General features: G+C 57.8%; 1 protein-coding gene and 1 long non-coding RNA gene across 4 annotated transcripts; one reads left to right on the top strand and one right to left on the bottom strand.

The window, feature by feature from the left end:
- Positions 1-209: 209 nt before the first annotated feature.
- PLD2 (phospholipase D2) lies at positions 210-12,157 on the bottom strand. Of its 3 annotated transcripts, none has more exons than XM_059150168.1 (25): positions 12,085-12,157; positions 11,382-11,491; positions 11,170-11,300; positions 10,938-11,080; positions 10,404-10,509; positions 10,247-10,312; positions 10,059-10,117; positions 9,837-9,929; positions 9,584-9,736; positions 9,019-9,168; positions 5,939-6,022; positions 5,717-5,795; positions 4,933-5,043; positions 4,576-4,746; positions 4,109-4,235; positions 3,783-3,901; positions 3,595-3,708; positions 3,367-3,471; positions 3,064-3,152; positions 2,849-2,962; positions 2,665-2,714; positions 2,302-2,436; positions 1,991-2,144; positions 1,299-1,413; positions 210-1,023 (listed from the first exon to the last, which is right to left on the bottom strand). In XM_059150168.1, the coding sequence occupies exons 2-25, from the start codon at positions 11,488-11,490 to the stop codon at positions 799-801; spliced, it is 2,802 nt and encodes a 933-aa protein (XP_059006151.1). In that variant the 5' UTR covers position 11,491; positions 12,085-12,157; the 3' UTR covers positions 210-798. The 3 variants fall into 3 exon arrangements, with proteins under 3 accessions (XP_059006151.1, XP_059006150.1, XP_059006149.1); XM_059150167.1 differs by lacking the exon at positions 12,085-12,157 and adding an exon at positions 11,946-12,044; XM_059150166.1 differs by lacking the exon at positions 12,085-12,157 and adding an exon at positions 11,607-11,923.
- Positions 12,158-12,162: 5 nt separating this feature from the next.
- LOC131816946 (uncharacterized) lies at positions 12,163-13,513 on the top strand. Its single transcript, XR_009348241.1, has 3 exons — positions 12,163-12,476; positions 12,844-12,984; positions 13,134-13,513. It is a non-coding gene; the product is annotated as an uncharacterized LOC131816946 (long non-coding RNA).
- Positions 13,514-13,864: the final 351 nt, after the last annotated feature.

Below are 13,864 nucleotides of genomic sequence, written 5' to 3'. Positions count from 1 at the left end.
CCCTTCTTGCTGGCCAGGTGCTGTGTGAGCACCTCCTCTTCCCAGCAGCCGGGTTAGCTGCTAAAAGGACCAACAGGTACAGTAGAGATGAATGTGCAGAAAGGAGCCAGGCGCTGGGTGTGAGCAGGTGCCGGGGGGCCAAAGCTCAGGTGGGCGGGAAGGGGGAGGCAAGCGCCAGGCTCTCGGTTTGGCCAAGGGAGAGGCAGGGACCTCTTCTATGCCTTTATTTATGAAATGCTTCTTGAATGGATACAAAGCTAGTGTCTATCTGTAGGCAGGGGGAGAGAGTTAGTGTGCGCCTCCCACCCCACCCTCCCTGCCGTGGGGGCTGAAGCCGGGAGAGGCTTCATCCTTCCCTCCACCTTGGCTGTGATGAGCCCGGAGAGGCCGTGGGGTGGGAGGGGTTCAAGGGCAGTTGGAGGTAAGGGGGAGCTGGGAAGGCCCAGGACAGAGCCGGCCTCTCCTGCAGGGACAGACTTCCCCAGGCTTGCAGGTGGGCGGGCAGACGGGTGGGAGGTTTGCTTCTCCCCCAGTGCAGTGGTTTCAAGTGGGTAGTGGGGAGGAGGAACTTCTCCGGGACTGTCTCCTGCCTCCCCAATCCAGGGTCTGGAGCATCCTCTTCGGGGTCCTTCTCAAGGGAGGGTCCACTGCGGTGACTTCTCTAGTCCCCTCAGGCATGTCTGCCTGCCTGCCCTGGGTCCCAGGGGGCACTGCCCTCCGTACTTAGGGTTGGGGGCAGGGAGCCGGCCTCAGTGGTGCCCGAGGCGGCTGGTATGCCATCCCAGGCTGGAGCCACCACTATGTCCACACTTCGAGGGGCATCACGCCTTCCTTGCTCCCCAGGGGCGGCAGCAAATTTTCTTCCTCCAGGAACTTGAGGGGAAAGTGGACCAGGTGACCCTGGACCTGGGTGAGCTCAGACCTGGCCAGAGGTGGGCTGACCGTGGCCAGGGGCTCTGCGGCCACGTATTCCCGGAGTGCCCGCAGGGAGCGGGTGGCGTTGGATGGCAGGCAACGGAAGATCTGTGGGCGGGGGGCAGGGGGCATAGAAGCCAGTGAGGCTTGGAGAGACTCTGCCAAGAGTCCAAAAGCCCAACTGGGCTGGACACCCCCAGTTCTCACACCACAGCCCCCCACATTGACCCCGAGCTGCTGAACCCCATGATCTGCCCCCCACACTTTCACCTCTCTTCTGAGAATGGCTCAGTGGTGGGGCTCTCTCCATCCTACCCTGAACGAGACAATCCATGCATTTCCACACAGAGACCCCCCTCCTCACCCCTTGCCCCGGCACCCACCTGCTCATAGATATTGGCATTGTTCTCTGCTGTGTCTTGCCACAGCTGGAAAAAGTCATCACAGACAGGATCTCGGAGGTCCAGATCCGGCCGGGCATCTGCCCCAAGAATCACACTACAGGACAAAAGGGTGCCCACAAGGTCAGATTAAGATCCTTGGAGAACCCGGGACACCTGGGTGGCTCAGTCAGTGAAGTGTCTGCCTTCGGCTCAGGGCCCTGGGATCGAGTCTACATTGGGCTCCCTGCTCAGTGGGGAGTCTGCTTCTCCCTCTGCCTCTGCTGCTGCCCCTGCTTTTGTGCTCTCTCTGACAAATAAGTAAATTTAAAAATCTTAAAAAAAAAAAAAAAGGATCCTTGGAGAACTTGACTGCTGGAAAAGTCATTTTGTGCCTACCCAAGTAATTCAAAATAAACACACTGTTAAATAGTAAAATAAGGGCAAGCGGGCCCAACAGAGTTTTAATCTGTCTCCTCTTTGACCACTAACTTGATGCTTTACAAAAAAAAAAAAAAACAAAACTATTTTTAGAGTATTTGCTTCTTATCTTTTTGATAGCCCTACTTGGCCCTGAGTCAGATCGGGAACTCCAGTGCTACTTACGGGTAGTAAGCCATTCACACACCTCCCCAGAAGGCAGGCCAGCCCCCTCCCGACCTCTTCCTCCCCCGCAGCACCCTGTCCCACTCTACCTGAAGCAATGCTTCCGCAAACTCAAGGCAAACCTGCCCGCCTGATAATCCCTGCCATCCATGAGGGAGGGCTCCATCTCTGTGTCCTGGATCAGCACGGCTAGCTCACTGTCCCGCTTGCCCAGCAAGCTACGGTCATTGATGTTTGCAGAGCCTAGGACAGGTGCAGGACACGCTGTGTCTGCCTGAGCCCCAGGGGGGACCCTCTACCAGAGGACCAGCCAGTGTCCTTCACCCCATCCCCCACTGCTGGGCCTGGCTCCACACCCCACCCCTCCTCTTGCTGCCAGGGGTCCTGATCCGGGACTGACCAATGATGACCGTCCGGTCATCCGCGATGAGCATCTTGCTGTGGATATAGATGAGCTCTGAGACCGGGTGTCCACCCAGCTCTCCGTGGGTGCGCAGCCCACAGATGGACATATAGTCCCGCCACGCTGTCCCCACTGAAAGAAAGATGGGGGAGGGGATGAGGTAACAGGTGCCCTCTCGTGCTGATGGAGCCCTGTCCCAGGTACCCCCCACTTCAAAAGGCCTAGAGCTAAGTCTGCATGCGTCTCCCTGCAGCCCAAGACTACCTGCAGTTTCAGAGTAGTAGCAGCCCCAGAACCATGCGAGGAGAGGCTCCCCTGCCTGGTGGTCCGGGGCCTAAACCCCCCACCCCCAGCACTCACTGGCTGCTTTGAGGCGATGTAGGATGGAGTACTCCCCACGGCACAGGGTCCTGCGGAAAAGAGTGGGTGAGGGAGGGGGAGGCTAGGGGATGTCAGGAGAATGGTGGACCTCAAAAGTCCAGCAGAAAGGGAGCGGGACAGACTCAGGGCAGGGGCACGGATGGGTGGCCATGGGGGGGGTCACCTGTAGGTGAAGTGCAGAATGGCCTGGATAGAATTCCCACCACCTGTAGTGATGTCACCCTCGAAACCGGGCAGCAGGGGCAAAAGAACGTAGACTCGGAAGCACTGCCCATGTCTGGGGAAGGGGGCGGAGTCAGAGGCGGGGCCAGACACAAACCACGCCCCTCCTGGTTTAAACCACGCCCAGACGCCCATCCTGCCGCCAGTCCGCCTTACTTGTGGGCCTTCAGGATTCTGTCCACAATCTCATCGCCCACCTTGTTGAGAACGGTCCGCCCATCCGAGCAGCTAATGAAGAACTGATTCTGAGGCAGGGACCCAAGACAGGCATCAGCCGCCAGGGCCCTGCCCGGTTCCCTCCGCTCGGCGCCAGCCCCATCTCGAGGTTCCGGCCCACCCCGGGGTTTCACACCTCTCCAGGCCCAGCCACACCAGCCCTCCAGGACTGATCCCACAGCTATCCTCAGTCCCTCTCCTCAGACGCCCCCTCCCTTCCCTGTCCCCCGACCCCCGTCAGACCTCGATGTATAGAAAGTGCTGGCTCTCCCTGATGGTGTGCAGGTAGGCGTTGAGGATAGAGTTCTCCAAAGTCCCTGCTGACCAGCGGTCCACAGACCGCAAGACCTGGGGGGACAAGGAATAGGATGTGGCTCCTGACCGCAGGAGAGCAGTCTGGGCAGCTCTCAGGTTTGGGGCAGTGGGCTGAAGGGAGGGAGGAGTAAGGACAGGTTGAAAGGGGAGCCTCACCTGCACGGTGGTGCACTGCCCCCCGGGGAGCGTGAAGGGGAGCTGGTCTGCTGTGCTGGTGGATTTGGGCAGCAGGTAGGGATACATGGGTGTCTTATACTTGGCCTTGGTCATCTGAGGTGGAGGGATGGCTGTCAGCGGGAGGTAGCTCCTTCCCACCACCAGCACCCCCAGGACAGAGTGAGCACCTTGGTGAAGTTCCAGCGTTGGATGAAGTGCCGGGCCAGGTCCCGGGCGGGGAGACCATGCACAGCCACCCCGACGTCCCGCCATGGCATCCGGGGCATGGTCTCCCTGTCAATGAAATCTGTGGGTCCCGGGAGAATCAGGGGCAAGGCCAGGGATGGTCTCTTGGGGAGGGTTCCGACATCCCCAAGCGCTTCCGGCTCCGACAAGGAGCCGATCAGAGGGAAGGCCACGTTACCCTTGACCCAGCTCCTCCCATTCATAGCCCCCACTCGGACATCTGCCCCTACTCCCTTGTCCTGGGGGCTATGGAGGAGGGGACCCTCACCCTCAAAAGGCCGGTCCAGCTGTACCCAGTCCTTCGTGATAAGATTGCTGTAGTCTTTGCCCAGCCAGAAGAATTGATTTTGTGAGAGGTCTGGGCTGCCTGGAGAGTCGGAGCCCGGCGGGGGAGGCTGTAGGGGAACACACCCAAGCCGGGGAGGGGGCAAGGAGAGGTCACAGGGAGCCATACAGAGCCAGGGCCCAGGAGGAGAGAGGGGCACTGATGCGAAACAGAGAGACATAGAGAGTAAGAGTGACACAGATGGTTCCCCCCAGCCCTCAGTGGCATTGGATGTCCTAGAGGAGCGGGGAGGGGTCTGGGGGCGGGGAGGGATTGGGTCTACTTCCCAGCAGCTTCCTGGGGCCCCAGTAAGAGGAACCCCGTGGTGGGCAGTGCCTGGAACGGGTGGAGAGGAAAGGGTGTGCATTGATGCGGTGTTTAGGGGAGCTTGGGAAGGCCTTGGCGATTACCTGTGGGGCCGCTGGCCCGGATGGGTCCCCGAGGTCAGTCAGGCGATAGTGCAGGTCATCCCAGCGGCCATAAGCGAGGTCCAGCCCCCCCAAGAAGGCCACTACTTGGTCCACAACCAAGAGCTTCTCATGATGGGCCCACAGGGTCACCTGGTCTGGGTGGCGCATGACCTGCCGCAGGTGGGGGAGAGGGGTCAGGAGGGTGGGCTCTGGTGAGGGGAGAACCGAAGCGCCAGGAGGGAGGATAGGAAGATGGAAGAATGAGACATTCATTTGAGGACAGGGAGAGTTGGGGGCTGGGAAGCCTGGAGGGTAGGGCTGCAGTTGGGGGGGGGGTGTCTCTGACACCTGAGTCACCTTTATGTTGTGATGCAGCAGCATTAGGGCTCTCTTGCTATAGCCACTGTTAATGCCCAAGGCCAACTCCACTTCCTTAAACAGTAGGACAGACACACGGACACCCTCCTCCTGGTGGTGGGGGTGGGGTGGGGGGGTGGGGGTGGCAGTGTGGCCATCAGATCCTAATGCCCTTTGCACGATGGCCCCTTTGCACCCTCCCAAACCCTGCCCCATGCTCGGGGTTGCTGTGTGAACCCCCACTCAGCCTGGACAGCCTCCACACTTACACCCAGCCATGGTGCTTGTGGCAAACTTGGCAATGGGCCAGCTGTTCACCTGTCCACCGGCTTGTCCATGTGCGCAGCTCCTTGCCTGCCTGTCACTGTCTACTCGCCCACGTTCCCCACCATGTACTTACCCCCCTTCTGTGCCACCCATCCTGCATCCACCCACTGCATCCCTGTTGGCACCCCCTCCGACTGCCTATCCTTCTCTCTGTCCCCATTCCCACCATCCCTCCGTCCACTGGCCCCCACTCGCCATCATGGTCTGCACGTCCAGTGACACCTACAGATGCCCGGACGTGGCAGCCACTGCAGCGATGTTAGTCCAGTGAGAAAGGCAACATACATCCGCCCCCAGCCCCTGATGAAACAAAGCCTAAAGGGCACTGGGAGAGACATCTACACTGGCTCCAGGAGAAGCATTCCCTACCTTCTCCCACACTGCAGTCTATTCTAAACCACCCCCCCCCATGGGCCGCCCCCTCATGCCTCCCCTCCAGCCTGACCCCTCTCCTCACCGCCTTCCTCTTGAGCATAATGTCCAGTCTCCAGTCATCTGAATGGGCAGGACGCTTCAGGTAAATTTCCGGACTCAGCCTGGGATTGGGGCCGGAGGTCAGAAGCAAGCTAAGCCTTACCCAACCAGCAGCCACTCCCCCACCCCTCCCTCTGTGGCCCGTAAGCTGATCCCCGGCAGGCCCGACCCTGCCCCTTCCTGTTTGAGCTCTTCCCTTACTCACCACCAATCTGTGATGAAAATCTCCTCTTGAGCTCTCAGGATGGCATCCGCCACAGCGGCAAAGTAACCCGCCCCATTCACAAACCTGGGGGGAGGCCAAGCCAAGGAAGTCAGGGGAGTCAGAAGCCAGAAAGCTCTGGAGAGAAGACCGGAGGACAGCCACGGCTCAGAGGTGATAGCAGGGTCAGTCAAAGATCAAGAGTGATCAGAGCAGTCAGATGGATTATCAGATGTATCCAAGTGGGACAGACTTGCCAGTACAAGCTAAATAAAATTAGAAACCACAAAAGACACAATAAACGAAAGAAGATAACGACTAGAAGCATTAGTATGCCATATGTAAAGAGTTGTAACAAATCAGTAAGAAAAAGACATACAAGCAAACTGAAAAGTGGGCAAAGAATAAGAACTGACAGTTCATGGAGGAAATTAAAATGCTCAACCATACAAGAAGAGGTTCAATGTCACTAGCGAGGAAGAAAATTAATAATAAGATAAAATAACAGGTTTTGGGAAGCCTGGGTGGCTCAGTGGGTTAAGCCTCTGCCTTATGCTCAGGTCATGATCTCAGGGTCCTGGAATGGAGCCCCACATCAGGCTCTCTGCTTGGCAGGGAGCCTGCTTTCCCCGCCCACCCCCACTGCCTACCTCTCTGCCTACTTATGATCTCTGTCAAATAAATAAATAAAATCTTAAAAAAAAAAAAAAAGAATAGGTCTTTAATCCACGAGATTAGCAAAAATAAAGACCACTGATAACTTGCAATATTAACACGTGGGGAAGTGAGCATTCTCACGGCTACGGGAATACACATGGGTTACAGCCTTCCTAGAGGACAGTTTGGCGGTATCTCCGGGAATATCGAGCACACATGTTCTCGAATACCAATAAATGCACAGAGTCCTTCTATTTCTAGGAATGCAACCTATTAAATGCTTAGACAAAAGCTGGGTTCACTGCGGCATCGTTTAAAATGAGGAATAACCAGGGCACCTGGGTGGCTCAGTCAGGGAAGTGTCTGCCTCCAGCTTGAGTCACCATCAGGGCTCCTGGGACGTCCCTGCTCAGCGGGGCATCTGCTTCTCCCTGGCCCTCTGCCACTCCCCCACTCTTGCTTGCACACGCACACCGGCTCTTTCCCTCTCTCAAATAAAAAAGATCTTAGGGGTGCCTGGGTGGCTCAGTGGGTTAAAGCCTCTGCCTTTGGCTCGGGTCATGATCTCAGGGTTCTGGGATGGAGCCCCGCATGGGGCTTTCTGCTCAACAGGGAGCCTGCTTCCTCTCTTTCTCTGCCTGCTCTCTACCTACTTGTGATCTCTGTCATATAAATAAATAAAATCTTAAAAAAAAAAAAAAGAAAAAAAGAAAGATCTTAAAAATAAAATAAACAATCTAAATGTTTAATCCCTGAGGCACCTGGGTGGCTCAGTGGGTTAAAGCCTCTGCCTTGGGCTCAGGTTGTGATTCCAGAGTCCTGGGATCGAGCCCCACATCAGGCTCTCTGCTCATTGGGAAGCCTGCTTCCTCCTTTCTCTCTGCCTGCTTCTCTGCCTACTTGTAATCTCTGTCTGTCAAATAAATAAATAAAATCTTTAAAAAAAAAAAACAAATGCTTAATCCCTAACACACAAATTAAGTGAAGGAAAAATAAATGACAAAACCAAGTGCAGGATCTCATTTACATGTAAAACAAACAGCAGGGGTGTCTGGGGAGCTCAGTGGGTTAAGCCTCTGCCTTGGGGGGGGAGTTGTGGTCCCAGGGTCCTGGGATCAAGCCCTGCATCGGGCTCTCGGCTCAGGGGGAAGCCTGCCCACCACCACCACCACCCCCACCCCCGCCCCCACCTCTCTGCCTACTTGTGATCTCTGTCAAATAAATAACTAAAATCTTAAAACAAAACAAAACAAACGCTAACATACATATAAGTCTACCAAAGTATGCTGGAAAAGAGCTAAGAAGATAAACACGATACTATTGTGAGGACTACTTCTGGGGAGAGAAATGGGCTGCTGGGAGGCGGGTAGAGAGAAGTGGGGCTGAGCACAGAGGGTTGTGCAATGAATGGAAACTTACATGCTTAACGTGCTTCCACGTCACTTGAATTCTTATTTATTTCACTTATGTATTTTTTTAGGATTTTCTCTTTTGAAGCAATCTCTATGCCCAACGTGGGGCTCGAACTGACGGCCATGAGATCAAACATCGCATGCTCCCTGCACTGAGCCAGCCAGGCGCCCCTTGACATTCTAATAACTAACAGTTTCGTAGGATGGTGAAGAGCGGGGTCTCAGCCCCGAGGCTGCCGGGATTTGAATCCTGGCTCCACTGTTTACAGGCTGTGTAACCTTGGGCAAGGACCCTCACAGGGTTCGCCTGACGCCTTCATAACACACATAAAGCACGTAGGACAGTTCCCAGCACACAGTAAGTACTACGTGAGTATAAGCCATTAGTTCTGGCGTTAAAAAATAAATGTTTGCAGCCCGTCCAAGAAAACAAGGCTTCCCCAACTCCCTCCCTGCCTGTGATGTAGTTTAGCTGCCTCTGCTCTTTCCAGCTCCTGCCTCGGGCCATCCTTGTCCTCAAGGCTGCTGCCTCCTGCAAGCCTGTCCTGATATCCCCATGCAGGGCCAGAGGCTCCCCTTCTGTGCTCGGTACCCCCACAACTACCTCTGGAATGGCAATCTGTCATTGCTTCATGATTGAATCAGCTACTGGGCTGGCTTCTTTCTCCTGCCACTGGGCCGGGCACAGAGTAGGTGCTTAGAAAAGGTTTATTGAATGCATGAATGAATCAGAGAGTTTTGAAGAGATCCTAAGGCACAGAGAGGGACAGCATGGCAAAAAGGCAGGGGGGGGGTGGTCACAGGAGGTCAGAGATTGGGTCAGAGGAGATTAGCGAGTAAGGAGAGTCAGAGAGGTCAGAGGGAGATTAGATATCAGTGTGGTTAGAGGGCAGCTGGTCAAGGAGACCAGAGAAGCCGCAGGGGGTGGAAAGCAGAAGAGGTTCAAGGACTCAGAAAACAGCAAGTGGGCCCAGAAGCCCACAGACAAGCTCTGAAGGGACGTCAGTGTCTCACCACCGGGCCAGGGTCCCAGGCCGGGGCGGGGCGTAGCTGTCATGTCGGTGCAGCTGTATGAAGTCCCTGCCCGGGCCCTGTGCCAGCTCCGTGATCTCCTGGCCCCACCACCGTGCCTGCCGGTAGCTGCCACACTTGAGAATCAGGGACCTGAGCAGGAAGAACAAGGGGGGCCTCAGCCACCTCCCCTCTCCGGCTGTCTCCTCCTTCCCACTTCCTGCCTTAGTCCCTCGTGCCCGACTCCACCCGGACGAGGCATGTCTCTGCCTTCTGCACGGCTGGGTCGCAGGCATGGAGCTGGGGGGCAGACCAGGCTCTCCGATTTGTCGGACGAGAGAGTGAACGGAGGAATGGATGGAGAGCCATTTCCCTCTGTCCGAGCCTCCTACTCACCGCCGCCCTCCCTGAGCCCAGCCGCTACGAGTTCCCAGACATGTGGCCAGACCAGTTCCCTGGTTCCAAATCAAGGCCAGCTCCAGGGGCTGGAAATCCGTCCCTTCCTTCCACTCGCTCTCCCTCCCAGGTGTCCGTCCTCGGCCTCCCCCACCACCCCTTGTGGCCCTACCTGTGGGAGGTGTCGATCCTGACCCCATAGCGGGCCTCTGTGCTCCTTTTCCCCACGCGCACCTCGAAGCCAGGGTCGAAGAGCTGAACAAAGGAGATGGCGCCCGTCTCGAGGCACATGTACAGCAGGAAGGAGTCCTTCACCACCAGCCACCTGGAGCGGAAGGGCTCCGTCCGTTCCTCCCTGCCTGTGGGATCTCCTTCCTCACCCCTCCCTCCCGAACACGGCCTGGCGGGTCCGCTCCGGGACCCACCTCTTGGACCAGCGGTAACACACTTGGTCTCGGCCACAGCACGTGAGGCCAGGGACTCGGTGGCCTCCAGAGCGCTTCCGGATCACTCCCTCCCTGTGGGGAAAATCAGGAGAAGATGGTCCAAAAGGAATCCAGAGCCCCCCTCCCGCCCTCTCCCTGCAATGCTCTCCCCACCCTCCTGTGGGTTTGCTGGCTGTGGGGTGATGGGCATCGGACACTCACAGTCCTTTCGAGCCAAGGTCTGGGATAAAGGACAGCCGGCTGACTTCCAGGAATTCTGTCTGCAGAGGAAGACAATGGCTCAGAGGAGAGACTTCGCCTTTCAGCAGACCCAGGGCCTCTGCCACATGAGGGTCTGATGATACTGTTCCACCTGGAACGGCACAAGGGCCCAGTCCCCGGGGCCTTACCATGGCATGGTAGTTGCGGTAGAAAGACATGGTCAGGAGGCGGTTAAGGTAATTCTCCAGGTACTTCTGAAGCAGGGATGAGAGACAGAGACAGATGGGACCAGAGCCATTTTTGCACACCAGAAGCCTTCCCCGCCAGCCTGGTGTCTGGTCGCACCTGTTTGCTGGATGCATGTCTGCTGGAGCCCTCGGGACCCACGCGTGGTAAAGAGGGTATCTCTCTGTCGGCTGCTTCCCGGGCTGGAAGGTGGGCCACACCAAAGCTGTGGATGAGATCGGGGAGGAGGATCAAGAAGAACCAGGAAGCGGAGAGCCTGGATTCCTGCAGCCCTAGGTATGGGATACTGGGGGAGGACTGGAGGCTGGCAGAAGGCCCCCGATCCTAAGAACAGAGACAAGAAAAGGAGCGAGGCTGCCAAGGGCATTTTGGGCATCCAGCCCGGCTGAGCTACTGGCACAGAACCACGGACAGGGTGAGCTGGGCTGGGAAGGTTTCCTGGTAACCGGGGTCAGGGGAGGGGGCCCCGGGGGCCAGAGCTGGGATGGGAAAGTATCGGGGACAGAAGTATGGGTGGCTTGGAGGGGCGTGGAGACAGGCAGAAAACGGTACTGGGGGTTGGGTCAGGGGCTGCCCGTGCTGCCCCAGGGTGGGGGCTCCTGTCCTTGACAGGAAGCGGGAGGGTCCCCTTACCGCGCCAGAGGAAGCAGACTCATCAAGACTTTGTGTCTCAGGAGGTCCCGGTGCAGCTCCTGAAAATGCCGGAACTTCTTCTTGGTCGTCCAGGTAAAGGCGCCATGCGTCAAACGGACAGAGTACAGGGTGCAGGTTCCCACCTGGGAGTACGAGGGAGGGACTGAACGTTTGTCCCCTCGTTGGGCAGCAGCCCTCCCTTTGCCCAGCTCCCTGGCGCCCGCCCAGCCACCTTGGAGCCACTGGTGTATCTTTCAGTGCCCACCACTTGGGCCGTGACGGGGACTCCAGGGGCGAACACCAAGGGGCGCATTTTCAGAGGCTGCAGGTCGTAGATGGCCAGAAACGGGTGCATCCGGTCAGCTAGGAGGAGAGAAGGTGTTAGTGCGGGACCCCGGGAGTTCTCCGCCCCTCTCCTTCCCGACGGCCCTGCTCGCTGCGAACCTGGGTCCTCTCCCTCCTTCAGAGTGTCTAACTCATCGGGCTCCATATGCAACTGGCTGGAGTCCAGGTCGTCCCCAGAGGAGAACAGGCTCGCGGGGGTCGCCGCCATCCTAGGAGCATGGGGAGGCCTCAGGGAGGTGATCTGCCCTGCAGCCCCGCCCTCCCCCTCCCACTGGAGCCCCTCTTCTCCTTCAGTTCGCAACGAGACGCGGACCCGCCTCTGACCTCCATCCGGTACCCGGGTCCCGCATCCAAAATCCCTCGGCCCCGCCTCCCGGCCCGACCCGGCGCGCCCAGGAACTCCCGCCACGCCGCGGGGGCTCCCGAAGCGGGCCGGAGCAGACGCCGGGCCAAGGGGGGGTGGTCCCTGGGGGACTCAGGCCAGGCCCGGCCGCACGCGAGAGGGGGTCCCGCGGGAATGAGGAAGTGCGCGCGCCCCGCCCGGGAGGAAAAACCCAAATCTCGGCAGAGACCGCAGCCCCGCGGGCACCGAGTGCCGACCCCGCCGCCTCCTCCCCCGCCCCGGGTCGGGGCCCTCCGCCGCGCCCCTCCCCGGCCCCTCACCCGCAGCCCGAGCCGGCGCCCGCGCGGGTCCGCCAGCCGAGGGAGCGGCGCAGCAGCGGGGCCCACACCCGGGCGGCCGGGGAGGGGCGGGGCGGGCGATCGGGGCCGGCCCCCCCGGGGGCGGGCCGCCCGGCCTTACCTCCGTGCCCGCCCCGTCGGCCCTGGCCCGCCCCCGCTGCCTGCACGCCCCGCGCCGTCAGTCCGAGCGCACGCGCCGTCCCCCGGCGGGGCCCGCGGCCTGCCCCTTCCTCCCCGCGCGGCCGGCGAGGGCTGCGGGGGGGCGCGGCCCCGGCTCGGGAGCGTGCACCGTGCACTGCGCACTGGCCCCGGGCGGGACTCTGCGCAAAGCCGCTCCCTGGGGACCGCCGGGTGGGGGGGCGAGCCTGGACGCGCTGAGGTTCCACGAGGCAGGATGTACCGTGGTTCCCGAAGTGCGGGTTTCCTTATCTGTCCTCTTGACGGACCTCTGGGCTGTTCCAGTCTCTTGCGACAGAGCGTCCGGAAACACTCCTGCCGCGGCCTCGCGGGCAGGTGCGGTTCCCACTCTCGGGGGACAGCTGGAGTGCAGTGGGTGGGTCGGCGTGTAAGTCGGAGGGTTGGGTGTGTAAGTCGGAGGGTCGGGAGTGTAAGTCGGAGGGGTCGGTGTGTAAGTCGGAGGTCGAGTGTGTAAGTCGGAGGGTCGGTGTGTAAGTCGGGGGTCGGGTGTGTAAGTCGGAGGGTGGGTGTGTAAGTCGGAGGGTCGGCGTGTAAGTTGGAGGTCGGGTGTGTAAGTCGGAGGGTCGGATGTGTAAGTTGGAGGGTGGGTGTGTAACTCGGCGGGTCGGGTTTGTAAGGGTATTTTAACGTTACTAGAAACTGCCGAACTGGTTTCCAAAATGGTCGCTCTGCTCTTGCGCAGCCCAATCGAGGCATGTTGGTCCAGCTCTCCCAGCGCACCGGCAGCGTTAGATGCTGTCAGTCTTTTCAGTGTTGGCCATCCAGTGCGCATGCACTAGCTGTCACCGGAGTTTTCTCTGCGTGTGTCTGATGCTTCACGAAGGTGACCATGTTTCATGCACTCGTTGGCCACTTGAATATCTTCTTTTGCAAATTGTCTGTTCCACTCTATTGCTAATTAAAAAACAAAACCACGTTGTCTTATCATTGAATCACACATTCTTTATATATTTGGTATTTTTACTTTTTTAGGTGCACTCCAGCCCAGCCTGGGGCTTGAACTCAGGATCCTGAGATCAAGGGTGGCAGGCCCTACCAACAGAGCCAGCCGGGTGCCCCTGTATTTAGGATGGAAATCCTGTATCAGACACATGTAAAACATATACTTTTTCACTGAATGGGGCATATGTGTTTCAAATAACGGTGCTTCTGGGGCGCCGGAGTTGCTGAGTGGCTTAAGCATCTGCTTGGGCTCAGGTCATGATCCTGGGATCCTGGGACTGAATTCTACATTGGGCTGTTCCTCTGCGGGGAGCCTGCTTCTTTCCTCTCCCTCTGCTCCTCCTGCTTTCTCTCTGTCAAATAAATAAAGTCTTTAAAAATGATAATAATAAAAAATAAAAAGTAAAATAATGGTGCTCTTTAAAGAGAATAAATATTTTTATTTCGATTGATTTGTGGTAATGTACTGTTATTCTGCAACCGAAGCAAATACAGTGTAAAATGGTGCGGCCCCCTTGGAAGACAGTTCCTCAAAATGTTAAGCGTTGAGTGATACATCATCAAAAGAGTGTGGCACTGGCACAAAAACAGACCAATGGGACAGGGTAGAGAGCCCAGAATTAAACCCGCATCCGTATGGTCAATTCATGCACGGCAAAGGAGGCCAGAATATCCAGCGGGAAAAAGTTGGTCTCTTCAGTAAATGGTGCTGGGAAAACTGGACAGGCCCATGCAAAAGAATGAAGCCGGACCACTTTCTC

The sequence above is a fragment of the Mustela lutreola genome, chromosome 15 (genome assembly GCF_030435805.1).
Source record: "Mustela lutreola isolate mMusLut2 chromosome 15, mMusLut2.pri, whole genome shotgun sequence".
Classification (NCBI taxonomy): Eukaryota; Metazoa; Chordata; class Mammalia; order Carnivora; family Mustelidae; genus Mustela; species Mustela lutreola.
The sequence above is the reverse complement of the archived record's forward strand: the minus strand, read 5'-3'. Positions and strand labels throughout refer to the sequence as shown.

Coding starts and splice junctions, on each gene's coding strand:
- PLD2 (XM_059150166.1), bottom strand. CDS start 11,632: ATGCGGGACCCGGGTACCGGATGGAG. Junction 5,044..5,716: donor TTATGCTCAAGAGGAAGGCG/GTGAGGAGAGGG, acceptor CCCCACCACCAG/GAGGAGGGTGTCCGTGTGTC. Junction 3,472..3,594: donor GGCAGTGCACCACCGTGCAG/GTGAGGCTCCCC, acceptor TTGTCCCCCCAG/GTCTTGCGGTCTGTGGACCG.